The sequence below is a fragment of the Scomber japonicus genome, chromosome 18 (assembly GCF_027409825.1).
Source record: "Scomber japonicus isolate fScoJap1 chromosome 18, fScoJap1.pri, whole genome shotgun sequence".
Lineage (NCBI taxonomy): Eukaryota > Metazoa > Chordata > Actinopteri > Scombriformes > Scombridae > Scomber > Scomber japonicus.
Genome location: NC_070595.1, coordinates 23,712,979 through 23,738,903, shown reverse-complemented (window position 1 = coordinate 23,738,903; position 25,925 = coordinate 23,712,979). Strand labels below are relative to the sequence as shown.

Below are 25,925 nucleotides of genomic sequence, written 5' to 3'. Positions count from 1 at the left end.
GTTATTGAAGGTCATACAGTAAGTGTGAGGTTTTGTGTACAGCAATGAAAATAACTGCTGACTTATTGGATAATACTGAGAAAGGAATAATGTTCACCATAATCTTTAGTGTCATGTATTTAATTTTACTTTGGCAAAAAGGTTTCAAGGTTTTATTGTGATACACATTGTGAACACATTTTACACTTAAAGGAATGATATTCAGATGATTGGGGTTTCTCAGTACATTAGGATAAAATCACTGAAATAATAAAGAGCAGGTATAAAATTTAAAAAGCCCTAAAAGATTGAGCGAGTTTTGCAAAAGTGCTTTTTTTAACTGAACTATTGCTGGACTAATAATTGCTCTTTATTGTAATGGGCGGAGTAAGCTTAGTAAAAAGGAAGGCGTACACGGAATCGCACCACGCATTGCCCCGTGTTGCTTCGTAGTTCTCATATTTCCGACAGCACCTGAAGGTAGCGTTTGACAAACCCTCTCCCTCTGCATCCACCGTGTGCGATCTGTCGTCATCAGCAGATACAGGAAGTAATGATCGGCTGTCTGGTAAACTGGGAACGGTGGGGGGAAAAGGAGCCAAAGAAGAAAGCGATACAATAATGACATCTGAGCTACAACCCTTCAGCGGACTGTGAGCTGAAGATCTGACATCTGTGGTGAGTATGAAGACAGCAGAGGGGCTGCGGGGTCGGGACTGTGTCGGGTAGCTTAGCTTCTGAAGGCGCATTTGTGATGGCATCTGGGTTAACCTCTGCGCTGCTGGTACGACAGGGACATGAGCTAACACACAGAGAGAGAGAGGGAGAGGGGGGAGAGATAAACTGGATACGTGTGTGAGTGTGTATGTGTGTGTATCACTGTAATTCATAACTTAAACGAAGCGAATGTAAAGTTGCCCAACAGTGTGATCTGCTCAGCCCTTAACCTCAATGAAAGGCCTGTAAACAGCAAAGTGTGAATACTCCTCCAATCATGCCCTGCAGCAGCATTTGCATAAGAAGGATCCAATGTAAAGACCCCAACCACTAGTTCCCAAAGGTCTACATCTAAATAATTGAATGCTTGATTATTAATAATGTGCATCCATGTATCATTCAAACTCTTCTCATTGGACAAAGCCACGTGAAATCAGCTGTGTGCACATCTGTTTGAGGGGTTCTTGACATGAACAGGAGTTTTGGGAATCTGCCTTACAGCACCGCGTGAACTATTTATGGGCCTCGCGCTCTTTCTGTCTCCTTGATCTGTTTCCTTTGAAGTGCACCTCCCCAGGTGTCACCCCATATGGTGGCACCCGGTGGCTCAGCAGATAATCTCACATTCTCACATTTTCACATTAGGGAGCAACAGACTTGCATATATTTTAAGATTTGTCTCTAAATGGGGAGAATTATGTAACAGCCTTCACTGTCAGGCAGTGTGACAGCTCTTCCATTTTGATTCAGTAAAAAGACTTTGACAAGCATGACTAAGACAGGATGAGATGCAACTAGATATATTGAACTGACAGCTACATGGGTACAAACTCAAATGTCTCATGTTTTCTATAATCATATCACTTTTTTTTATATTTCTGTATATCCTATCATTGAGCAAATAGTGAAATTAAACTCTTTAATTCAGGACCATTCTGAGAAGCACAGACATATTTTACTGAATCATAGGTTCCTGTTCCTTCCCTATTGAGTATCTAACCTCCGCTGTTGTTATCACCCTGATCTCTGGCCTCTAACTGATTGCATCACAGCAGCACTTGTATGTATTGGTATTGATTAAAGTTGATGTTGTCACCAGGGGTTTGTTTTTAACTTCTATTCAGCCTGCCAGATGTTCAGCTTTTTTTTACTATCATGCTGGTAGAGTTATTGTGCAGGTAACAAATGTTTTCCTAACCTCTGGTACCCAGCCATTCAAAGGTTGATATGATGAATGATGAACTGTGTCTGCCTCCTGCAAAGGTTTGACCCTTTGGACTGGATCGTAATCCTCTAAGTGTAGTCAAAGTTCACTGCCATTGTAACAACCCCTAGCCATAGTTTCAAGCAAGCAGAAATACAGTTTAGAGCTCAGGAAAAAGTATTGAGGTCCGCTGGAGGACAGCAAGGTAAAGATGACACAGGCTCAGCGTTCTGGCAGGAAGAGACGAAGGGGTAAGATGATTAACTCTGTTGTTTCAGTTAAGGTGTTGCATTAAAAAACAGTGTTTTAAGTTCATTAGTATCAGCCACGTATTGGTGTGATTCACAGAGTCGTTTTCATGCCACAGAGTGCGGACCTGATGTTGCTGCCATAATGGACTGCTGTTTGGCTTGGGGCCCTCTTATGAAAGAGTCTTTCAGCTGCTGCTCCCCTTTTTAGAGAAATGCAGCCATGTTTTGGCTCTTGAGGCCAGGTTTAGAGGTTGCTGGAATTTGGTTTAGAGTAGATTACACAAAATTTCTACTCCAAAACAGCCTGGTGGTGTCCCTCCAAATACAGAGAACAACAGACAGCTCACAACACATTTGCTCTGCAGTGCTTCAAGGTTGTGTTGAGTTACTTGATACGACTCAAAGGTCACATGAGTTTGTTGGGCTGCAAATACCCATGTAGTACAACCGTTTTTCTGTGTTTTGAATTTGTTTTCATGAGTTATGAGAATTTTCTGCTTGCAGCATCCCATATTTCAGCATTATGGGCTAGTTTGTTTGATGTTGACCCCTTCATTTGTTAGACTGAAGTATCTACTTCTTAATTTCCCTTTTATCTGTTGAATAGTTCAACTGAATAGGCCATGAAAGGAAAAAGTGTCTGTTTTTAGACTACGTTAGGTAGCAACAGGATTATCTTTTTTATTCATATCTATATCATTTTGTCTATTAAACATTGGAAAATTGTGAAAAAACACATTTCCTTGAACCTACAGTAACGTCTTCAGATTTCATGTTTTGTCTGACTAACAAAAATACTGAAAAACTCAAATATATTCAATTTACTGTAAACCAGCAAACTTGCACATTTAAGAAGCTGAAAACATCAAATTGTTGATATTCTTGCATAAAAATTGCTTCAAAATTGTCATTAATTTAATTTTGTTACAGCTCTTAACTGAAGAGGCCATCAAGGGGGAAAGCGTTGTATAGATGAGATAGGGCTGGAACTAATGTCATTTTAATTATTGGTTCAAAATGAATTGTTTAGTTTCTAAAATGTCAAAACAGTGAAATATGTGCATCACAAGTTCCCAGACTACAAGATGAGCTCCTCAAATATCTTGTTATATTTGAGTCAAAACCCAAAAATATTGAATTAAAACAGAAAAAATAAGCAAATCTTCACATCTGGAAGTAGTGAGTATCGATTATCAAAATAATGAGTTATTCATTTTCTAATCACAGACAAACAGATTATTGAGTAATTGTTTCAGCACTAAAATCAACCCCAAATCGGGAGTGTGATTTGTGACTCTCAGACGGCCGGTTGTACATATCTGATTTACCTGTCACCTTATTGTCACTGAACGGGCTCCTCCCCACCACACGTTGACAAAGCACATTGGTGGCCACCTGATAGTCACCCAACCCAGTAAATCCGGTCTACTTCCTGCTTTTTGTCACATAATACTTAACTGGGCATACACCCACAGCTTCTTGTGAACTCTTTGCAACATTTAATATTTCAACGATAAGCTGCAATGAAGGACTTATCTGCATTCGGGACTAAAGATTTGATTTAGAGGTGAAGAGAATCTACTTATGGAGAGTATGTGAGTAGGATATAGTTGAGATATATTACCTAAATGCCGTTAGTAGTGTCATGTTGTAAGTTAGGTTGTAGGCCTTTGTCCTCAGATAACTAATATTCTTCAAAGATTTGTTTGCAATTTGAATGAAATATATAATTTTGGTAAATCCTTTTCTTATAGACAGGCCCATGTATATGATTTACTCAGGTGTTATTTTAAGTGGATCCTTCTGATGCATATTATGGGCCCTTCAGTCTACTTTTGATATTTGCTCACAGGAAAAACAGGTGTAACTACTCTTTTCTGCCAACTGAACATGTGTCTTTATATTCCAGCCTTTTGTGTACACCTCAACTTTATCCTGCTAAAACATGATCATATATTACCTTAACGGTTATCCACATTTGAGGAATAATAATCATATGAAAACAGTTCAATATTGACTCTTAAAGAAGATTATGAATCACATGACAACAATCTTTTACTCTTGAAGTTTGAGGCCAAAATGTGTTAGGGCTTCAACTAACAATTACTTTTATTATCAGTTAGTCCACTGATTATTTTCATGATTCATTTTTTTGTCAATAACAAAATGGTAACAAAAAAACAAAAGCAAGAAACATCTGTCCATACAGACCAGTACCCCCAATTATGAAATTTACAGTAATGTAAGACCAAGAAAAGCAACAAATTCTCAGTTTTGAGAGCATTCTGGTAAAGAGCGTGTACCACATACGCAGTGGACCCCGGTTCGAATCCCAGCCGGAGGACTTTTGCTGCATGTCACACCCGCTTCTCTCCCATATTTCCTGTCTCTCTACTGTTAATAAAGGTGTCTATGCCAGAATGTTTTTTTTGAGAGCTTTGAGAAAATTGTTTGCTTATTTGCTTGAACATTTAGTAAAAGTTTATTCGATGATCAAAATAGTTGACAAATTGTCTACTGTCTCTCTCAATTTTTCTCCAGGTCACTCCAGTCCTCCGTCCTCCATGCCTGCTCCCACAGGCTTCACTCGACTGGACCAGAATGAGCCTATGAACACTTTACGTATCTCTGTCGGAGGCCTCCCCATGTTGGCTTCCATGGCCAACACCACTGACCCTCGTTTCCGCTTGAAGCGGAAGCCCATCTTGGTGGTTACCATCTTGCTAACTGTACTTCTACTGTTCTTCATGCACTGGAGCTCAGGCTTCCGATCCCACTCCTACGGCTCACAGAACTGGAGAGCCAGCCGTAGTGACACCCAGCAGTCTGATTCCCATTACAATGACACCTACCCTCTCAGTCCGCCAGAGCGCACGCCGCAGGGCACCCGCTACCGTATTGGGGTCATTGCTGACTTGGACACAAGCTCTCGTAGTGACAAGAAGCTGACGTGGTTCAGCTACATGCGGTGTGGGTACCTGTTGGTGTCCCAGAGCGGTGACAAGGTGGCAGTTGAATGGGATGCGGACAGGGTGGTGCTGGAAAGCCACCTAGCAGAGAAGGGCAGGGGTATGGAGCTTTCTGAGCTGGTGGTGTTCAACGGGAAGCTTTACAGCGTTGATGACAGGACGGGCATTGTCTACCACATTGACGGTGACAAGGCTGTGCCCTGGGTCATCTTACCCGATGGTGACGGCAGTGTTGCCAAAGGTTGGTGTTACCCTGGTGGCATATATCCTGTAATTCACAAGTTCTTTAGCAACAGATTGAAACAAACAGTGCTTTCTATAAATTGTGACCCATGAGCTTTTCTCTTGACAGGGTTCAAAGCCGAGTGGCTGGCAGTGAAAGATGAGCACCTGTATGTTGGTGGACTGGGGAAGGAGTGGACTACCACTACAGGCGAGTTTGTTAACAACAACCCAGAGTGGGTGAAAGTAGTGGGCTTCAGAGGAGATGTGCAACACGAGAACTGGGTTCCAAAGTACAAATCACTGAAGTCTGCTGCAGGAATAGAACCTCCAGGTGAGGATGTAAATCTGGTCTCATGTAACAACTGCTGTTGGTGTCATTTCTTTCTCCTGGCTGTACTCTTCACTGTGTTCCCTTGAATCTCCGCAGGTTATCTCATTCATGAGTCTGCAGCATGGAGCGACACCCTGCAACGCTGGTTTTTTCTCCCTCGCCGTGCCAGCCAGGAGCAATATGAGGAGACGGCAGACGAACGGCGTGCCTCAAACCTTGCCCTTAGTTGCTCGCCAGATTTCAAAGACATCATTGTGAGTCGGGTGGGTCCGCTCAACCCCACTCACGGTTTCTCTTCCTTCAAGTTTGTCCCCAACACGGACGACCAGATCATTCTGGCACTCAAGTCAGAAGAAGATGCCGGAAAGATTGCCACATACATCATGGCGTTTACACTTGATGGACGCATTCTTTTACCTGAAACCAAGATTGGTGATGTGAAATATGAGGGCTTGGAGTTCATTTAGTAGGCTCGCTCTTGAGACCAATGCACTGTGGTTCTATTTTGTTTACAAGCCACTGACTGTTGAAGTTACTCCACTTGCTGCTTCCTCATTGAGTTTATGAAAGACACAACTCCAGCACTCATCTTCATTACAAATAGACAAAATTAATGTCTGAGACTGTCAAATAAGGTCTGGCTTTGGGTGTTGAGAAAGGACTAGTCAAATAATGCCAGCATGTCTTGAGATGGATATTTTCCTTCTCAGGCCAAATGTGGCCCTCAACAGTACTGTAGGCTTTCTTATAATGAATGTACAAAAGACAGATTTATAAGACTGTGATTGTTATGCACATACTATACACTCTCAACAGGTCAAAGGTTTATTTTTAACCTTTGCTCCATAGTAAAGCAACATCATTCTGTACAAATCAAACCTGTTATATTCGTTGGATAACTAAAAGTGTGTTTTTATTCATCATAAAACATTGTTTGAAGGACATTTTTGTGAAAATTGAATTATAATGTATGTAATGTTTTTAGGGGATTGACTGAGTAAACTCTTGATCACTATTTGTCGAGTCTTGTTATGAAGCTCACATGTGCATGTCTTTACGAAACTAGTTAAACATCACGTAGACATTGTTCTCAAACAAGTTTCGAATGGCCCCAAAAACCGTTGCGCAACACCCTGATTTTCTGCTTTACTGTGAAATGAAACACAAGGAAAGCAGCAGGAATATAGAAGTGAATCCCGCGGTTTCTAGCAGCATAAAAGCAGTGGGATTCATTTTGCAAACTTCAGAAGGTAGAAGCACATTTGAGGACTACAGGACTTAATAGCCAGAGGGAGGAAGGTAATGTGGCTTCATTACAGTATATGTAAATTTTACCTTTTAACTAACTTTGACCTTCAATTTTTAATCTAGAAATTTAGCAAAGTCAGTTTCAAGTTTAGAAGATTGAATCAATTAAAACAAACTGCAATTCATCTCGATGAAAACATAGTAAAGGCTAATGCTATGGTGGTTTTGCATTCACTCTTAGAATCAGTAAATACTGTAGACTGATTTTTAATCAAAAATGTTCTCTCTTTTGTTGTCATTGTGTCAGAGTCCTACACTGGTGGTTGGAAATGCTTATTAAACGAAACCTACTCACTCTGTGGGTTCTGCTACTTCTCTATGCCTCTGGAAGTGCAATGAAATTTAACTTGTTCAGTAAGTCACCAGAAGCACATCTCATTTGTGTGACAACTAATAAAATGCTAACCATGTTGCCATGAAAGTAATTAATGGAGTGGAAAATGGTCTGAATTATTATTATTATTATTATTGTTGTTATTGTTATTGGATTTATAACTGTAAACTATACATTGTCTGATATGCTTTTACAAATACTAAGAACATAGATTACCTGAATGTTTGGATAAACTCTCTGCTGTCACAGTCTAATTTCCTACGCCTGTGATCACACAGATACAGGCAGGACACCTGATGCGCAGGAAGGTGATGTGAGGCTGATTGGCTCTCAGAGCACTTCAGAGGGCCGTGTGGAGGTCTACCATGATGGGAAATGGGGAACGGTTTGTGACGATGGTTGGGACATGGCTGAGGCCCAGGTGGTGTGTCGTCAGCTCCACTTCCCTGGAGCCAAATCTGTTGTCGAAGGGAAGGAGTACGGACAAGGTACCTTCTACTTCCATATATCCCCCACCAGAGGGCAGTGAAATTGTTGTAATGAGTCAAGAGTTGCTATTCAGCCTCTCTGAATGGGTTCTGTTTAATCTGTTATTGCCACAACAATTAACACACCCTTTCATTTTAAATCCTAGCATCTGGACCTATTTGGCTCGATGATATCACATGTAAAGGCACAGAGAACCTTCTGACCACTTGTGGTTTCAAAAGCTGGGGAGTGACTGACTGCACACACAAAGAGGATGTTGGAGTTATTTGTGACTCAGGTAGGCATTTAAACTAAACCAGTCCCTTCATACAGAACACATGACACCATCTGATCCGGTAAAAATAAATTCAATGATCACTCCTCACTACCCTTCTTGCACACTTTCTATTAAATGCTTATCCCAATGATTATTTGTTATTCCAGACACAAATGTGACAATGAGTAATTCTACTCATTCCCTGGACCACAGTGCTACTCTGTCTGATGATCTTGGCCAAATATTTGACAGTGGGGATGGCTGCGACTTCCATATCACAGTTCAGAGTGCCACTGGAAACAAGGAGGATGGGACACCAAAGATGCTTGAGACAACGATCTGTGCACACAGGATGATCGTCTCACAATTCCCCTTCTTTAGTACCTCCATGGGGATGACTAGTATCACGGTCAACGTCAGCCAGTCTTGCCAACCACATTTCACCTCCTTCATTAGGTACAAACAGGATTGTAGTCACTGTTGGAGATGGTGCAGCAACACACTATTTTATATAAATTATTGCAACAGCTATGACATGTATTGCATCAATATACTGAATTCTAATGGATTTTAGATGTTTTTTGAGAATGTAAATAGCAATACTTGTTGACAATAAGTCATATATTAAATGCAGTTTTGTCAGCAAAATCACTGGAAAACATCTAACCCTTCTACAATCCGGTTCTTGACAGGTACCTTTACACTCGCAAGATAGATGTGACCTTCTCCTCTGCACAGTGCGTCCACTGGATGGCCTCAAAGTTTGGAGTGAAGCAGCTGATGGAGGACACAGGCCGGCTGTTCACCAAAATCCTCCCTGAGGACACATCATTTCATACCCAGGTGTCCCTTCACAAATATGCAATGGAAACTGAGGACTTGGTCCTCCAGGAGAACTGTATCCAATATCTGGCCTGGAACTACCAAAATCTGACTAGGTCTTCTGCTTGGCCACACCTCTCTGTGGAGGTCATTGGAGCCCTTCTAGCCCGTTCAGACCTGGTGGTGCCAGATGAATATTTTGTGCTTCAGACTGTGGAGAGCTGGATCCTCGAGAAGGGCAACTCAATCAGTTTGGAAACCCAGGCTGAACTATTGGGTCTCATTCGTTTCCCTATGATCCCTGCTGAGAAACTGTATGATTTGGAATCCAACTCATCACTCTACAGCACACATGAGAATATGTATCGTGATAACATGTTGAAAGCGCTTCAGTTTAATGTTCTGCTCTTCAGCAATCTTCAGACCAATCCAAAGTTCAATAAAGAAGATGATGATTACCATCCCAGGATCTACACCTCTAATCCATGGAGCACTGTAATCGAACCTTCCAAGAAAACTGTAACACAACCAGTCCGTACCCATTATCCATCATACAACCGCAGGACGCAGTATGACTATGGCTATAATTCTCGTTACCGCCAACCCACTGTCAGCCCATATATTCAAACCACAACTCAGTCATTCAGCACACCTGTCCACAACAGCATGATCTTTCAGAGCAACAAGATTCAGTGGGAGGCAAATGTTTTCAAGAACACACGTGAGTGTTCAAACCATGGTCTGCGATGCGAGTCGTTCCCTGTGGCAAGGTTGGTTCCCCAAAACCACCGTTCCCAGAGCAATGTTCTGTTTCGTAACCGACTTCTGCTGATGTGCCAAGGTAAGTACATCAGTCAGGTTCAGGACTTCAAAGAAAATCTGGCTTATATCGCTGTGAACGGGACCCAGGTTCTGGCCTATCCCTGTGCTGATGACCGGTACATTTACCACTTTGTCGTGAGACCAGAGTATGTCTAATCCAGCAGCAATGCAAGACCGACTGTTTCTCTCACCTGATCAATTTGACAGGTTATTATTCAATAGATTGCAATCAAATACTTAAAATATGATCGTTGTGAATGATTTTCTTTTCAACTATCCTTTCCTGCACTTTTGTTAAAAATTCAATAATAAAAATAAATGTTTTTTAAGTATCTTTTCCTGCACTTTTGTTAAAAATTCAATAATAAAAATAAATGGTTTTCAAGTATCTTTTCCTGCACTTTTGTTAAAAATTCAATAATAAAAATAAATGGTTATCAATATCCTTTTCTGTGTTTGTCATCTGTTTTTCTTTAAAAAAAAAAAAATTCTCCCTCACACAGCAACAGAATATATCAATCTTTATCTGGAGTTTATCCAGATATGAGACACAATAAATGAGTGTGAATGGGCCTGCGCTATAATCATCTGACTGATTTATAGCATCACTTTCCTGGACATGTGATGAACCATGATCTTAGCCATTTTGCTACAGTCCTGCTCAACTGAAGAACGGTTAATATGCATACATCATTAGGCCATGACTTGTGAAATGAACAAGTATTATGCATTTACACAGGAGAGTATTATGCATTTACAAGGTAGTGCTGCTAAATGTCAGCACTACCTTAAAGGAATAGTTTTATATTTTGGAAATTATACTTATATTTCTGCCAGAGAGTTATATTAGCAATACCACTGTCATGTTAGTTGAATATGAAGCTACAATACAGCCATCAGCCATAGCTAGTTTAGCACAAATAATGGAAACAGGCAGTAAACAGTTAGCTTGACACTCTTAAACGGTAACAATACTGCTAACAGCGTCTCTAAAGCTTACTAATTAACACGCTATATCTCATTGGTTTCATCTTTAAAGAAAACAAGTGGCAAAAATGTATAACTACCAGTAAACCACTACATATTATGTTTTACACTTTGTGCTTTGTCAGAATTAAACAAGATATATAAAGAATTAGTGCGGTGCTGGAAGGCAGATTTTGTGACCTTTGAACAGAGCCAGCCTAGCTGTGGTAACCCCTGTTTTCAATCTTTGTGCTACGCTAAGCTGACCGAATGCTGGCTGTAGTCGTGTAAAAGATGAGAATGGCAATGATCAACCAATTCTCCAGAATGTGAGTAAGAAGTGAAAAACCATATTTCCCAAAATGTTGAACCTTTCATTTATTAACAAAATATCCAGTCCAACATTGAGTGCTTGTGTTTCACGAGTGCAGTTTCAGGACTAGCTAAAATAATTTGAATTCACTCAGTCACTTGTCTTCAACATAATGAAAACAACAAACTCCAAACATGTTGGTTTATTCAAGATTACCAGACTAGATAGTTAATGTGAAAGGAAAAGTTGTATACAGGGATTTGAGTAAGGAAGTTTCCTCTTTGTGAATCATGGAATCTTCCCAAGCTATTGTTTTTTCAATACACATTCACACCGGACTGTCTTCCAAGTCTTTCTGCATGTCTATTTCCCAAAACTGACAGTCACACTTTAATGACATGCAGGCCTACATGCCTGGACAGGTGGGACCAGTTTCTGAGAAATGCGTCTATCTGTGGCTGCACCAAACAATGACATAGCCATATAAAACATGACTGACTAATTAAGATCACTGATTACATTTAAAGATCACTCCTTCACACTCATAGGTCATTGTGGTAGAAACTCACAGCACTTGTTTTGTTAGACGTGTTACAGAACTTGTGCTCTATGTAAGGTAATGGATGGCCGGAGGGAAAGAGGCTGAAGGAAAGTTCTGCTATTTCGTCACAGGGTAGACTTGTTGTGCTCTGAGTAATATCTGGCTGCATTTTTACTGTTGTGTCATTTTACCCACGAAAATATTTGCCCCCACAAGTTATGACATGGGTTGATTGTTTTGTCCCAAAATTTTGAAATTCCATTGGGTGGTTCCCTCCTGAAATATACAATTTTTCCCTTGTTATAGACAAAACTAAGTGTGTTTTGATGGAAATACACAAAAGAAACAACAACGTAAGTAGCAACCTTTAAAGAAAGAAGTGTGGCTCATAGTTACGCAACTGGCAGAGGAATGCCGACAGTAAACCCAAAAGCAGAGAGTGTACACCTGTATGTGTGTGTGTGTGTTTGTGTGTGTGTAGGACAGTGGGGTGGTATTGAAGTAGTGCCCATATTGGTAGTTTTAATTTGTTTTGTTTAAAGCTGCTTTAATGAATATTTTTATATCACATATTTCATATGAACAGTGGATGTGTAAAGTGAAAGGTGTAACCTACTGTGACAAACCCACAGACAATTATCACCATTTCTGCAGTTCCCCTCAGCTATATGGAGGGTTTTAATATCTTTTAGTTCATTGCTTTGGTCTCACAGTCTCACACTCAGTTATTTTGATTCACAGCTCACATTAATCTCATTTGAGCAGCATTGTGTGTACATAGTGGACCATTTAGCAGCTGACACAATGCCCTCAGAAGCTGACGGAGAACAAAACTAAAGTGAAAGTGAATATTGGACTTGTATGAGATGGACATACATACTTTTTTTGAATTCAGATGAGAGTCAGCCTGGTTAGCACAGTGCATTTAGTCTATGGTTAACTGTGATAATGCTAATGCTAATTTTCGCTGGCAAAAAACAGTCACAAAACCATTAAAGTAAAATGTACTTACTGTAGTGTAAAAAACAAACATCTGACCTCTCAGTGGATCTTTTAGTACAACCAAACATTGAACAAGAGTTTTTTAGTTCATCAAAATGGTCAATCACAATTTCCCACACCCTAAAGCATACCCTGTTTTATTGTCTATTTTACTCCAAATGGGGCTATAATGTACTGAATGAATATCACGCTGTATTGAAGAAGACTTAAAATGAGACCATTAAGAAATGTTTACTGATTTAATGAATCAATTGACAAGTAGGGTAATTTTCTCACAGACTTCCATACAATCAGACTTCTGTTTCGAGCCAGTGGAGTCGCCTTTTGCTGGCCAATAGAGCATGCAGGTTTCAGGCACTTTGGCACTGGCTTCACTTTTCAGGCCCATAACTATACATTTAGATGTCATACAGGGTTTGGATGATGATAGACAGATTGCTCATCCAATCACCAGCCAAAGTATGTTTGTTTTTTTAAAAGATCTTGTTAGCATAGACGCTTTTATTTATCAGTAGACCGACAGGAAACATGGGAGAGAGAGGGGGGTGTGACATGCAGCGAAGGGCCTCCGATCAGGATTCGAACTGGGGTCGGCTGCATATATGGCATGCTCTCTAACCACTCAACCACCTGCGTGCCCAAAGTATGTTTTTAAGTGCCTGCTCTTTTCCAAAAAGTTGCCAAGAATGGCTTTTTAAATGGTTGTGTGCAACAAACCATCTGGTATGACAGGTTAGTTTTAACCACAAGTGATGATTTCATTTTTTAATTAAATGATCAGCTACATGACAAGCTTTTTAACAATAGAATAGAATAGTCTGTGGGGTTGTAAAGGTTGAACACTTATACAACATGGTCTGTGCTTCATATCAAGTGCTGTCCCAGACATCTTAATCATGGTCTGATGGCATAGTAGTGTGAAAGGGGAAATGACTGTTTTCCACGTAATTTAACAATTGTGGCTATTTACGTTTTGTAAGATGAAAGTTCCAGTTAGAGCATGTGTAAGTTTGACATGCTTTCACCTAACAACTATTCCAGACAACTAATTCACTTAAATTAACTCAAGTCATTGAGGAGTGTCTGTGGAAAGTAACTCATTGTGTCATTGTGACTCTTACATTGTGGGAAATACAGACCACTTCACTCCCAGTCAAGGGTGGGATTTTACTGTTATTTGTTTTTTTCACTTTCTAGCATTTGCCTTCCTCCCTGCTTTCCCTGAAGTGATACTGCTAACACGGATTCACTGTCTCACATTGTCACCAATAAAATATGCATTGCTGTACTGATGAATGGAAAATCATGGGAATTACCCTTGGGCCGTGGTCGGGTCACATCAAAACAAAGATGGTTAAGAGGTGGGGGAAGACATGCAGCAGGGGATGGATAGTGGAAAAGCTACGCGGTGGGCAACAGAGCAGAGGGGGAGTAAGAGGATGTGGGTCAGTGCCACAGCACCCACCAGTTCCCACAATGAGACCCTCTTTTTCTGTCCTGCCGGGCACTTCCTTTTGAGAGTATTCCTGGCCTTGCAAGTCTGTAATTTAGGGGACGGAGGTTCAGGCCATTCCTAAGCCCCTTTTTGGCATTTGTAGTGGGTAATGTACACAGGGGGGTGCTTACATTGCACTTCTTTAACAAATCCACCCTCTTTCAACAAATTTAAACCAAATGTTGATACAATAATCCAGGTCTTAACAGACGACTAAAACCCAGTTCTAAAGCGAGAGTTGTAGTGTGGGAAATAGCTCAGAATGGTCATACTGTGAGGTCATTTGAAAAATGCCCAGAAGCTGGGGACACGGCTGAGACATCTGAGCAGAGCCCACCACATCAGTCAGCATCTCAGTGCAAAGGAAGCCGCCTGTTTGGACAGGGGGGAGGCAGGCTTTGCCCAGAAGAAGGCGCCTGCTGTTCCTCTGATGCGAAAGTGTGGAAAGAAACGGAAGGACATTTCTCTTCATTTGGTCGTGGATGTGTCACTTCCTTTCATGTGTCGGATTTCTGTCCCACACCCAAAATCCGTGATGCTATCCTGGTTACGTCTTTCGTGCTCAGTAACTTCCACTCAAGCATACGAGTCATACTATCTTGCAAAATTTCTAATGATTTGGGAATTTTCCTTATCTAACAGATGGAATTCTTACTCTATGGCCGAAGGCAAAGATAAATATGAGTTACTTTCCTTTCCTTAACAAAAACACACAGGGGACGTTAGTCATTATATGACATTACATTGGCTGTCCCATTTTCCTTTCTGCTCTCACTCTCTCTCCCTGCCTGTTTTTACATAGACATCAAGTAACAGAGACCTGTGGAAAAGCAACCAGGCAAAAATGCTAAACTATGGAAAAGAGTGGAAATATTTGCCAGAGTGGCCAGAAGACAGAAAGTTGGTGGCCAAATATGATGTCAGGGAGCAAGGCAGCCACAGCCGATACAGTCCTTTCTCTCTCTCTCTCTCTCTCTCTCTCTCTCTCTCTCTCTCTCTCTCTCTCTCTCTCTCTCTCTCTCTCTCTCTCTCTCTCTTTTTCTCTTTATTATTCATCATCAGCTCTAATCATCACACACAGCATGCCCTCACTGTGATCTCTCAATTTTAAGCCAGAATCAACATGGGAGGCCACAAACCCCAAACTGTTGAGATCCTCCGTTTTCTGAGGTGGTGTTGCAGCAGTGAACTTTTCAGCAAAAGAGACATACATTATTGTGCATAAACAAGGGAGTGAGAAACAACCAAAGAATTTGACTATAGCATAATGTTTCTTTTACACAAGGTCGGAGGGTTTGGGTAGCTTACGCTGGGGGAATCGCCGCCAGATTGAATCTATTAAGTTTAAGGGGATGATGTCACTTCTCTCCACTCTGACACTCCTCCTCCATTCTTCCTCAGTATTTTCATCTGTTACAAACAGTGTTTTCAGAGTCCCTAAAACTGACTTTGCATGGATAAACACTCACTGAATTAAAGCCCTGAATAACCATGCAGCATGAGCTGAGGATTACTCAGCAAGAGTACGTCATAAACTATCAGTCTTATAAATGTTTATTACATTTCAAACCAACTGAGAAAATATGAAATGTACTGTATATAACATAATGCAATAAAAATAAAATGAGAGCACCTACGCCTAAAAATTTAAGGGGAACAAAACTTCATTATTACGTACGAGAACCTGTACAAACTGCACTGCAGTGAAATCACAGGTGTTGAAACTACTCATATTGCAAGGTAATTATTACCACAGACACAATGTTCAGAGGATGGAGATTAAGTGGAGGTCATATACTGTGGATTTTCAGAGTTAGTGACCCCCTGACCTCTCTTCTAGCCCTGCTATCAAGTCAAATACTACAACAGTTACTATTATCCACTTATTCTCACACTAAAAAATCTAAATCTAAAGACATGTTTGTAATCAATTTAGCTGAGGATGTTCATGCTCTCCAGATGATTTCCATGATATGAATAATCTGGTGATTTTGTTTTGACAGTAGTTGTCGGCTGATTTAATGGAGCCTAAATATTCTTGAAGATGAGTTTGATTTTAATGTTAGCATTGATGTGTAGCATTGTGTTTGAAGTTTTAAATTTTGTTTTTTGGGGTTTATGGACATTTTTTAAGGTTCTACATTAGGGTTAGAGGTTAGGGTTCATCTGGTGGTTTAGGGAAGTGCAATCTCTAGTGGAAATGATTGGTCATCGCTGACCAAAAAAGAGGAACAAATGCATACGTGAGTGTGTGTGTAGTTTCAACAGTCATCCACCTCTGCAATCGTCAGAATTGGTGGCACCTTGTGGCACAATGTTCAGAGGATGGAGATTAAATGGAGGTCATATACTGTGGATTTTCAGAGTCTCAAAATCGAGAATCTGAATGTTAGTGACCCCCTGACCTCTCTTCTAGCCCTGCTATCAAGTCAAATACTACAACAGTTACTATTATCTACTTATTCTCACACTAAAAAAATCTAAATCTAAAGATATGTTTGTAATCAATTTAGCTGAGGATGTTCATGCTCTCTAGATGATTTCCATGATATGAATAATCTGGTGATTTTGTTTTGACAGCTGATTCAATGGAGCCTAAATGTTCTTGAAGATGAGTTTGATTTTAATGTTAGCATTGATGTGTAGCATTGTGTTTGAAGTTTTAAATTTTGTTTTTTGGGGTTTATGGACATTTTTTAAGGTTCTACATTAGGGTTAGAGGTTAGGGTTCATCTGGTGGTTTAGGGAAGTGCAATCTCTAGTGGAAATGATTGGTCATAGCTGACCAAAAAAGAGGAACAAATGCATACGTGAGTGTGTGTGTAGTTTCAACAGTCATCCACCTCTGCAATCGTCAGAATTGGTGGCACAAGGTGGGTGGATGTGTAAAGTTTGGGAGCCCTTGACCTCCACAGTGCTTTTCTCACTGGCTGAGATAACAGCAGGGGAGGAGTCTGCTTCCAGCACTGCAGTAATAAAACGCGGCTGCTCCTGACGGTAGTGGAAAACAGATTTGGAGGAGGTGTCTTGAGTGCAGTCTTCAGTAGGAATGAACTCTCTCTCATACCTTGTGCATTTCATATTTTGACAAGTGGACCTTCTGAAGCTGTGGACGTTCTTGGTTCATCTTCTTTACCGGACTGCTCAACTGCACAACTTTTTTGATACTTTCTCAAATCCTATAAATTAAACAGAGATGCTTTCAAAGATGGTGAACAGTTGTTTTGTCACTCTGGCCATCCTGTTTCTGTGGCGAGTGGAAGAAATAGCAGAAGCCTGCAGCTGCTCTCCTGCGCATCCTCAGCAGGCGTTTTGCACCTCAGATGTCGGTAAGTGGATTCACTAACATAAAGAAACATAGCAGTATTTATTTTACTATATAATGTAGAGGAACAGGTTAGTTATTTTTTTGACAAAGAAACTGTAGCCTAAATGCCGAGAAGGAAAACTTTGCAAACGTGCCCCCCTCTTATGTTTACAATTACAGGGGGCGGAGGATGGACTGGAATTTTCTGTCTCTCAGTCTTTTTCCACTTCCCTCCTCTGTCTGTTTTTTTAATCTTCTGTTGTGATTCTCGAGTCTTGATGGTGACATCAGTGTACATCATGTACTTTATGCCATTTTAAAAAAATCAAATGGTAATTGTTGTGTACCATTTGATCTATAATACAGTACGATAGAAGCACCAAGTATAAAATCATTTAACAGTTTGTAGCACATTATAATGTAGTTGTTAGCTGCAACAAGTGTTTATTAATGTGTGTATTTCCCAACTGCTAATGTATGAACAAATAATCAATTAAAGTATAGTAAAACTAAGTTGAAACAATATAAAATATGTCTTCATATGGGAAGTTATAACACTTAGAATGCGACTATATCTCCTAAAAAACTATTTTATAGTGTGTTATGAACCATTAAATTAATGTTGATAAATGTTAAATAAGTAGATGTAAACTCAAGTGCAACCATGCTTAGGATCATCCAAGAGAAAAAAGTTCTTATCATCCTCAACTCAGTGATTGAGAGGTTTGTGGTGCACTTCCTTAAAGACTGCTAAATGTCAATTCCATTGCAATTTAAGGCCTTGTGGGTATTTTCCCTCCTATTTTACCTTTTACAAAACACTGCTTGTTGCTGCCTCCAACATAGGCCTTAAGCTAACGAGAGTCTCAACAGTGACCAGCTTGTCTAGCTATTTAAACTGGGGTCTTTTTTCTTGGTTGTGAGCTGGCTGAGTGTGTGGTATGTATACAGAAGCTGACTTGATTCAAAGGTTTCTCTCTACCAATGGATTCCATGGTGCTGGAGGATGAAGAAACCACATTATCCTGCTGCAGAGTTTACCGTAAAGGAAAATCAGATTTTTCAGCTGTTGGTTTAACCTTTTCATTGAGATCATATTAAAGTTCCTGCTTCAGATGCAGCCAAGGAGCTAATGGAAGGAACCTAGATAGAGGGAGGGGAATTAAAAACCCATTAGGTATATTTAGTATTCCTTGTTACAACTTTAAAGTGATCAGGACAAACTTCAGTATATCCAAGAGTTCACTATAGCTAGGAGTACAGCTACTACAGACAATGCCCGATAATAATACAAAAAGTCAAAAAAGTATTTCCAATATAGTCTTACTTATGATGAAACATACACAAATGACTGACATACAGTATATTATATTTTTCCTTCAACATAACTATAAAATATAACAAAGATTAAGATATAACAGTGTCTTTCTAACCTTTTGCTTAGTGATGATATACTATTGCCATTATTGTTAGTATTTCTAGTTTCATAGTGTACCACTGACTGTATAGAAATATGGACTTTATAACTGCCCCCAAACATTTCGATTGCCCCCTGGTGGCTGGATTTAGCATAGGGTAACAAATCCCGCCCCCTCTATATTAGTGGATGGGAAATGAGCTAAACTAAAATATTCACAAATACTTTTCCTAAAATTTGTTTCTGTTATTTTAGGTTGTGCTTTTTCGAGCTGATCTTTTTCTGATAAGTTTGTTTCTAATTAGTGTTTTGAGAATAGCCAAATGGGTGTGACATCATGATTGACAGCTGGATGAGCCATTGTTAAATCTCTGTCAGGAAGTGGGACAACTGAGGGGGCGTGTCCTGCATGCAGTAATCCCACCACTCAACTCTATTGCACAGAATGACATCACACGAGCAAAATGGCAGCTCCTGGAAAGGAGATATTTTGGCTTTACTTTTGCACAGTAGCAGGAAGTGTCATCCATATTTATATGACTATCCTGCAGATTGTTTTAAGCCTAAACTAAGGTGTTGATAGTCAGCTGATCTTCCAGATGGGTTTGTTTCATGCGCTCAGGTCAGATCCTGACCTAACCCTGACCTCATTGCCTGTGTTTCAGCACCATGGATAGACCCTCCTACCAACATGAACAATAACATCAGTTTATGTAGCCAAAAGGTTCTTGATTCCTCCTCAGAAATCTTCATAGCCACACCAAACTCTTACTTATATAAGGGTACAACTCAAGTATTTAAATCTTTTGTAAAGCTAAAATTCAGAGAGGAAACGTGTGAATTTGTAATGTCATTGGTGTGTAAACTTAGCAGCTGCTAAGTAGACAATGGATGGCTGGGTAACTGTGTGAAGGGATGAAATGTTAAGTTTAGTTGCCACGTTCAAAAAGAAGGTTTTTATCTACTGTGTCAAACTCTCCCTTTATTCTTCAGGCTTTTTTCAATTTAGTTGGATTATTTTGATCTTAGTTTGTGGTTTGCTATCCTCTGAACTGCAAATGATTAAATCAAAGCAAAGTTATGTGCATTAAGTATGGTATTAGTATGTATGCATGTAGGATGAAACTGCTATTTCCATGCCATTACTGCACAGTAAGACATTTCCACAGTAAGACATTTCCTTTTCCTTGATTTCCTCCCTCATTTAGTGTGAGACAGTTTACTGAAGTGAAAGTATTACTTAAGTTGCACAGACGCAGAGTCAGTGTCTGGAGTGTATGGAAAATTACTCAAGAAGAAGAGGGCTTGTAAATTTGGTTAGTCTCAAGTGAAAATCTTTAAAACTGAGAGGAACAGTCAAAGTTTGCAGTGTGTAAAAACGACACATTTGGGAGAGATCATTGCATCATTGGGCCCCTTTTTAAGATGAGCCATTACAATTTATATAGTATTCTTTGTGGGAAGTCAAGATACTGCAAATAATGGAAATGGATTCTTTAGATTATAGTTTCCACCTTTGGCTCAAGTTGACCCCAGCTCTTTTGCCTTTGCTGTAGTAAACACAAACAAGCTACCTGGTCATCTTTAGTTGTTAACATCTACTTCCATTTATCTTATTAAAACAGACAGAGCAGGAACAAAAAAATCTTCCCTCATAAACTGAAATCCATCCCCTGGGTCTTTGGCTGAGGCAGAGGAATGCCGGGCGGTCATATGCTGTGCTCGTTATGTATTCGCTGTTTACTTCAGAATTCTTAGTGATTATCTTTGTTCCATAATACTCTGTGATTATAGAGTGCACCTATGCAGCTTTTGGGAAGAAGCAGAGCAAATCATTTGAGATCTTGAAAGAAAGCCGGTTTTAACGTGACTTCCGGTATAAACACAGTGCTGAAAGCTGTGTAAACAGAGCTGACATTAAAACCAGATTTCCCTACTTTGAGCCAGGTTGAATGTGTGCAAGCTCTCGCCGCAGCTGCTGGAAAGTCCAGGGTCACCAGTGATAATGCTTTGTATTGATCTCCTCAACAGATTGTGTTTATGTGCTCTAAGAAGCAAATAACGTGTCATTTTATGCAGAAACACACGTTTATTGTGCAAAACATAGAATATTGTATATGAACATTTGTACATCAGCGTCATCATGTTCAGTCCAGAGAATAAGATAAGATGAGTTAAGAAGTACTTCATTAATCCCTTGGAGGGGAAATTGAATGTCACCTTCTCACAAAAACAGCCCACATACAGCAAGGAAACATACAGACTCAGGCAGTACAAGTTAAGAGCAAAGCACCACATCAACATCAGTCAAACAATCCACAACACTCAGCATTCAACAGCAGTGTTCATTAAAAGACCTCACTTCACCAGGTAAACATTTAAGTATCCAGTAAATGCTGTTAGTATATTTACACACTGACAGGGGGTTTAGACACCAAAGAGTGTACCATTGTTTTAAAAAAAAAAAACAAAGTAAAAACGAGATAATGGCGGATTAATCTGTGTATTTTGGACTGGATCAACAGAAGAGCTGTTTGAATTCGTAGTTTAGCTTTTCCCGTTCAAGGTCCGGCCACTTTGTGGCTTCTTGGAGAGGAAAATGGCTGACCAGGCCCTGCAATTACATGACATGCATTTGCTTTCTTCTCTTTGTTTTTTAAAGCACTCCCATTACCACAATACTACATACAAAATAATGTGTTTATTGTTTGCATAACTAGAAAATTAGATGGTTTCCTTAGTCCTCAGCTTTCTGAAACTTATGTTTTTTTTTTATAGGGCTCAGTCAGCCTGTTCCAGTAAACATCATCATGTCCTGTGAGAATCTGGTATACAATGTTCATCTGTGTAGAAAATTAAGCCATATTTCTGAATTAGTTCAACTGTAGGGTGCCGAAATCACTATCTAAACTCAAGCAATACAAGCGAGTGCTTTAGTAAAACTGCCATGAAAACAAAAATTGTTTATTACTCAAATAACTGGAATCATAATTTTAATAGATGTGCAAAATAACAGATGGAAAAAAGTTAAATGTAATCTGTTCTTACTTTGTTTTGACTATTTGTAGCATATAAAGAGCTAACCCTAATCACTCACAGCACCGTTTAGAGTTAGAGTTAGATTTGAAACCCAAGTAGTAAGCAGGGGTCTTTGAAAAAACTCAAATGATATATTATTACTCCCCTAAGCCACATATTTCCGTTTTTTTGCTTACTGTACATATTTTCACCTGCCCTACTTAACACTAGTAGGAGGAGAAGTGATCTGTGTGTGATTCTGCACACTCAGGCATAGGGGATTACCACTAATCCACTTTGTAGCCAGAAATGTTTGAGTTTCTCAGCACCACCAGCACAGTGTGCTTGAGTGTTTGAAGAAGTCTGTGATTAAACCAAACTCATTTGGACTGGTAAAGAGAATTATTCAGTGCAGTTTGTGATTCCCAAATGTCAGGTATTGGCAGTATGGATAGCTTGTGTTTTGGTATCGCTGTCTACTGTATATTAGACCAGTCTGCATGACTCAGTATCTTTCACATTTGCCTAGCTACAAACTAAATCCCACCTCTGTCTTTCTTCCTCCTCTTCTCCCTGTCAACTTGTATGTTTGTGATAGTGTCACAGTACTGCTTTAAAGAGCTAGCTCTTTGGGCAGTACTACCATCTGCAATGTGACTGCATTTCTTTCACTCTTCCTGCAGAATGCAACCATCCTCATCACTCCATCACTTTCTCCATCTGTGCACACACTCTCCTTTTTTCCCTGTTTTGTTAAAGGTAGACTATTTAGACCCTTAAAAGGAGATGTTCTCTAAGCCTCTATTGTCATTGAATTAGGGCACATATGGCTCGCAGCTTCATACCTTACTCATATAAAAAGCAAGTGAAAGGCTTGATCTTATTTGGTAAGGAAGCAGTGATGGACTGAGGCAGTCAGTAGCTGCCACCTCGGGAAAGCAAGACTGAAACGGGACTTCATAGAGAACATCTGGTTAACATTAGCTCTGTTGCTAGTCTCCACCACTTTAAAGCTTGGTTTTTAAATGTGATTTTGTAAACTTTTTTTTGATATAGTAGTCACATGACTACAATAATCAACTTGCATGGTACACGTAATCCATAGGTGTTTAGCTTGACTGGCATCTGATTAGTGTTATTACTGTACTTCAGAATTTGGATTCACATGAAAGAGGCAGTGATTGTGAAGCACATGAGTCATATTTTTTGTTGAATACTCAGTATTTGGCCTAGCTAAAGCTTAAAGACTCATCCATTTGGCCCTGATAATATTTTTCCACATGAACTGTTACCCCCCCCTCCAACCAAACCTCTCCAAATCTGGAAGTTGGAACTTAAGAGTGCAAGAAAGAAGGGAGAAAGCTGCATGTGAAAGAGAGAGGCTGATTTGCATGTCAGCACCTCTATCCAGACAGAGAGGCAGGCCGGCAGAGAGGCCTGGGGGCAAGGGGAGCATTCTAGTTCATTCTAGTTTTCAAAGATTGCTGACTGACTTCCTCCTGTGTCGGCCCAGGAGCCTGGGAGCAGGCAGCATACATTCCTCCCTCTGATTACAGCTGATGAAACACTCATGTGCCTCTGTCTTCCCAGCACCTGGCACATGCAAACTCCTCAGATCCAAGCCACAGCAATGTGTTGTGGCCAACCTCGGCATGCCAGACCTGGGCAGGGCTTAGATCACATGCAGGCAGATCCCGATCCAAACATGACAATAGTGTTTGGTTTAAAAAAAACGTTCAAATACACTCGATGTTAATGTGGGTTGTTTTTTTTTTCTTTACAGTTATCAGGGCAAAGGTGGTTGGAAGCCAGGAGGTTGACGTTGGCAATGACATCTACGGCAACTCCATCAAACACATCAAGTATGACATCAAGCAGATCAAGGTATGTGGAATAAAGTTCATTCATGACTGTGTACATACTTAATTCCAGTATGAATCTGAATAATTTTTCTCTGTTTGAATTGTCAGATGTTCAAAGGTCCTAACCAGGAATTTGATAGTGTCTACACTGCGCCCATTTCTGCATTGTGTGGAGTGACTCTGGACACCAATGGCAAGAAGGAGTATCTTATCACAGGTAAAACTATAACCACATCACATGCTCCATATAGATTATAAAATGTACTACTCACATGACAACGATTTTTACCTTGTTACATCTCCATATCACTTTTTGTGTCAACTTATTTCCTCTATTACACTCCTTCTCCACTCTAGGCAAACTGGCAACTGATGGGACGGTGCACATCAAACTGTGTGACTTCATTGAGCCCTGGGACGACATGAGTGCCACCCAGAAGAAGAGCCTGATCCAGCGCTACGAGATGGGCTGCGGATGCAAGGTAGGATGATATTCAGTGGTTCAAGTAGAATTTACTATTTCATAATTGCTGGAAACTAGAAGAAATAATTTGAGCTTGAAAGACATGTTATGAGTTCAACTTCTAATCTTGATCTCTTCTTTGATCCTCAGATCACTCACTGCGCCTCCATCCCGTGCATGATCACCAGCCCAGCAGAGTGTCTGTGGACAGACTGGGTGATGGAGAAGACAGTCAGTGGAGAGCAGGCCAAACACTACGCTTGTATCAAGAGGAGTGATGACTCTTGTGCCTGGTACAGAGGGGCAGTCCACCCCAAAAAGGATTTCTTGGATATCGAAGACCCTTAACTCCACCACAATGCAATGGTCTGAGGATGACTGCAGTTGAAATACACCAAGATATCAATACCAAAAAAAAAAAATACAAATAAATCCACCAGTCAAATTGTTAGTTTGTTTTGTTTCTCATTAAGAAAGCCACAGGGAGTGTTCTTTGTGGTGAAGTTGGACAAAAAAAAAGAAAAAATGAAAAAAAAAAAGATGTTTTTAGTTGCAGGACTCATTATGTTTTTAATCAACAGTCTTATGAATTCAGCACTTTCCTAACTTCAAAGCACTTCTTCATAAACCACTTCTCCTTCAACTGAAATAAAGAGCGTCCTCACAATGCAGTATTACTGCTATTAGCATTTTTGTTCCTGTTTAACCAAAGATAGTGTTTAAAGTGAAGTATAATTTCTAATATGAAACACGTACATACCTATAACTGAAAGTATGGCAATTCTGTGAATCTGTGTGCTGATAAATGGCAACAGCCGGCAATCAGAGTCCTGATTGTGACAGCAGAGCTATCACAACGAGTGATTGCCGCCTTTTGCCTGTCTTGCTTCAGATTCTTTCTTGTGCTGAGTAAGCAAAAACTTCTCCCCTCTGTTTTCAAGAAGTGTCGCAAGCCTGTTTGGAGTTAGAGTGTTATGTTAATGATCATGTTTCAGGTGCAAGCCTGTGCACACAATCAACGCTTTTTGCTTTTGTTTGTGTTTTTTTTTTGTTTTTTTCTGAATAATCCTGAATAGACAAGAATGCACTTTGAACACAACTGTCACAGCAGTCATATTGTCTCGAATGAAAATGTCTGAAAAAGAGGATTGAATCCTCAATTTTGTATTTTTTTTTATATATTACAGCTCTTCTCTTTGTAATGCTTTAGTGTAAGAACATATTTTATTTAAGGATGTTATATGATTCATCATATTCTGTTGAAAAAATGCCCACATTTTTCTACTTTTGTGACAAATGACACCATTGGTATTTTTTAAAGACATAATATTTTATTAGAAGTATAAGATACAGTTTATGTGCATTAAAGGTCAAATTGTAGGCCTTACTGTTAACTGTCTGACTGGCTCATCATTTAGGCCAGTGAAATAAAGAACATATTATTGTCACTAATGATAGATACACTTGCAGAGCCATGGAAATGAACATTAATGTGTCAGGCTAATGTCATTTGACTTCAATATGAGAGTGTAAAAAGATTCTTCATTTGAAACTGTAGTCGAGTACCGTGATGTCTTGTGCTGGTTTCACATGAGGCTTTTAAGAGAAGGTGATTTTTTGCATGCATGACCAACTGAAACAATACTGTACATTTGACTATTACATTAAATGCCAAACCCTATTCTGGTGCACGTTGTACTGCTTATTTTCACTTCACTGCTTAAAACTCCAGGATACAATAGTCATCACAAATTCTTAAAGGATTTTAATTCAGCAGAGAATCAGAGTGGTATTCTTTGTTAGTTATGGTCATACAATTTACAAATATTGTTTT

At 39.8% G+C, this 25,925-nt stretch overlaps 3 protein-coding genes across 5 annotated transcripts; all 3 read left to right on the top strand.

Annotated features, from left to right (window-relative positions):
* Positions 1-489: 489 nt before the first annotated feature.
* Positions 490-6,691, top strand: cant1a (calcium activated nucleotidase 1a). 2 transcript variants are annotated; one of them, XM_053338704.1, is made up of 4 exons: positions 490-657; positions 4,693-5,361; positions 5,473-5,676; positions 5,773-6,691. In XM_053338704.1, exons 2-4 carry the CDS (start codon positions 4,716-4,718, stop codon positions 6,141-6,143), a joined length of 1,221 nt encoding a protein of 406 aa, XP_053194679.1. In that variant the 5' UTR covers positions 490-657; positions 4,693-4,715; the 3' UTR covers positions 6,144-6,691. The 2 variants fall into 2 exon arrangements, with proteins under 2 accessions (XP_053194679.1, XP_053194678.1); XM_053338703.1 differs by lacking the exon at positions 490-657 and adding an exon at positions 2,012-2,151.
* Positions 6,692-6,822: 131 nt separating this feature from the next.
* LOC128379083 (galectin-3-binding protein A-like) lies at positions 6,823-10,100 on the top strand. Of its 2 annotated transcripts, none has more exons than XM_053338699.1 (6): positions 6,823-6,975; positions 7,232-7,338; positions 7,597-7,806; positions 7,953-8,084; positions 8,231-8,519; positions 8,756-10,100. In XM_053338699.1, the coding sequence occupies exons 2-6, from the start codon at positions 7,254-7,256 to the stop codon at positions 9,861-9,863; spliced, it is 1,824 nt and encodes a 607-aa protein (XP_053194674.1). In that variant the 5' UTR covers positions 6,823-6,975; positions 7,232-7,253; the 3' UTR covers positions 9,864-10,100. The 2 variants fall into 2 exon arrangements, with proteins under 2 accessions (XP_053194674.1, XP_053194675.1); XM_053338700.1 differs by having other exon boundaries at positions 6,824-6,975; positions 7,603-7,806; positions 8,756-10,099.
* A 6,847-nt stretch (positions 10,101-16,947) lies between these two features.
* timp2b (TIMP metallopeptidase inhibitor 2b) lies at positions 16,948-25,772 on the top strand. Its single transcript, XM_053338709.1, has 5 exons — positions 16,948-17,353; positions 23,550-23,650; positions 23,737-23,845; positions 23,986-24,110; positions 24,242-25,772. Exons 1-5 carry the CDS (start codon positions 17,221-17,223, stop codon positions 24,437-24,439), a joined length of 666 nt encoding a protein of 221 aa, XP_053194684.1. The 5' UTR covers positions 16,948-17,220; the 3' UTR covers positions 24,440-25,772.
* Positions 25,773-25,925: the final 153 nt, after the last annotated feature.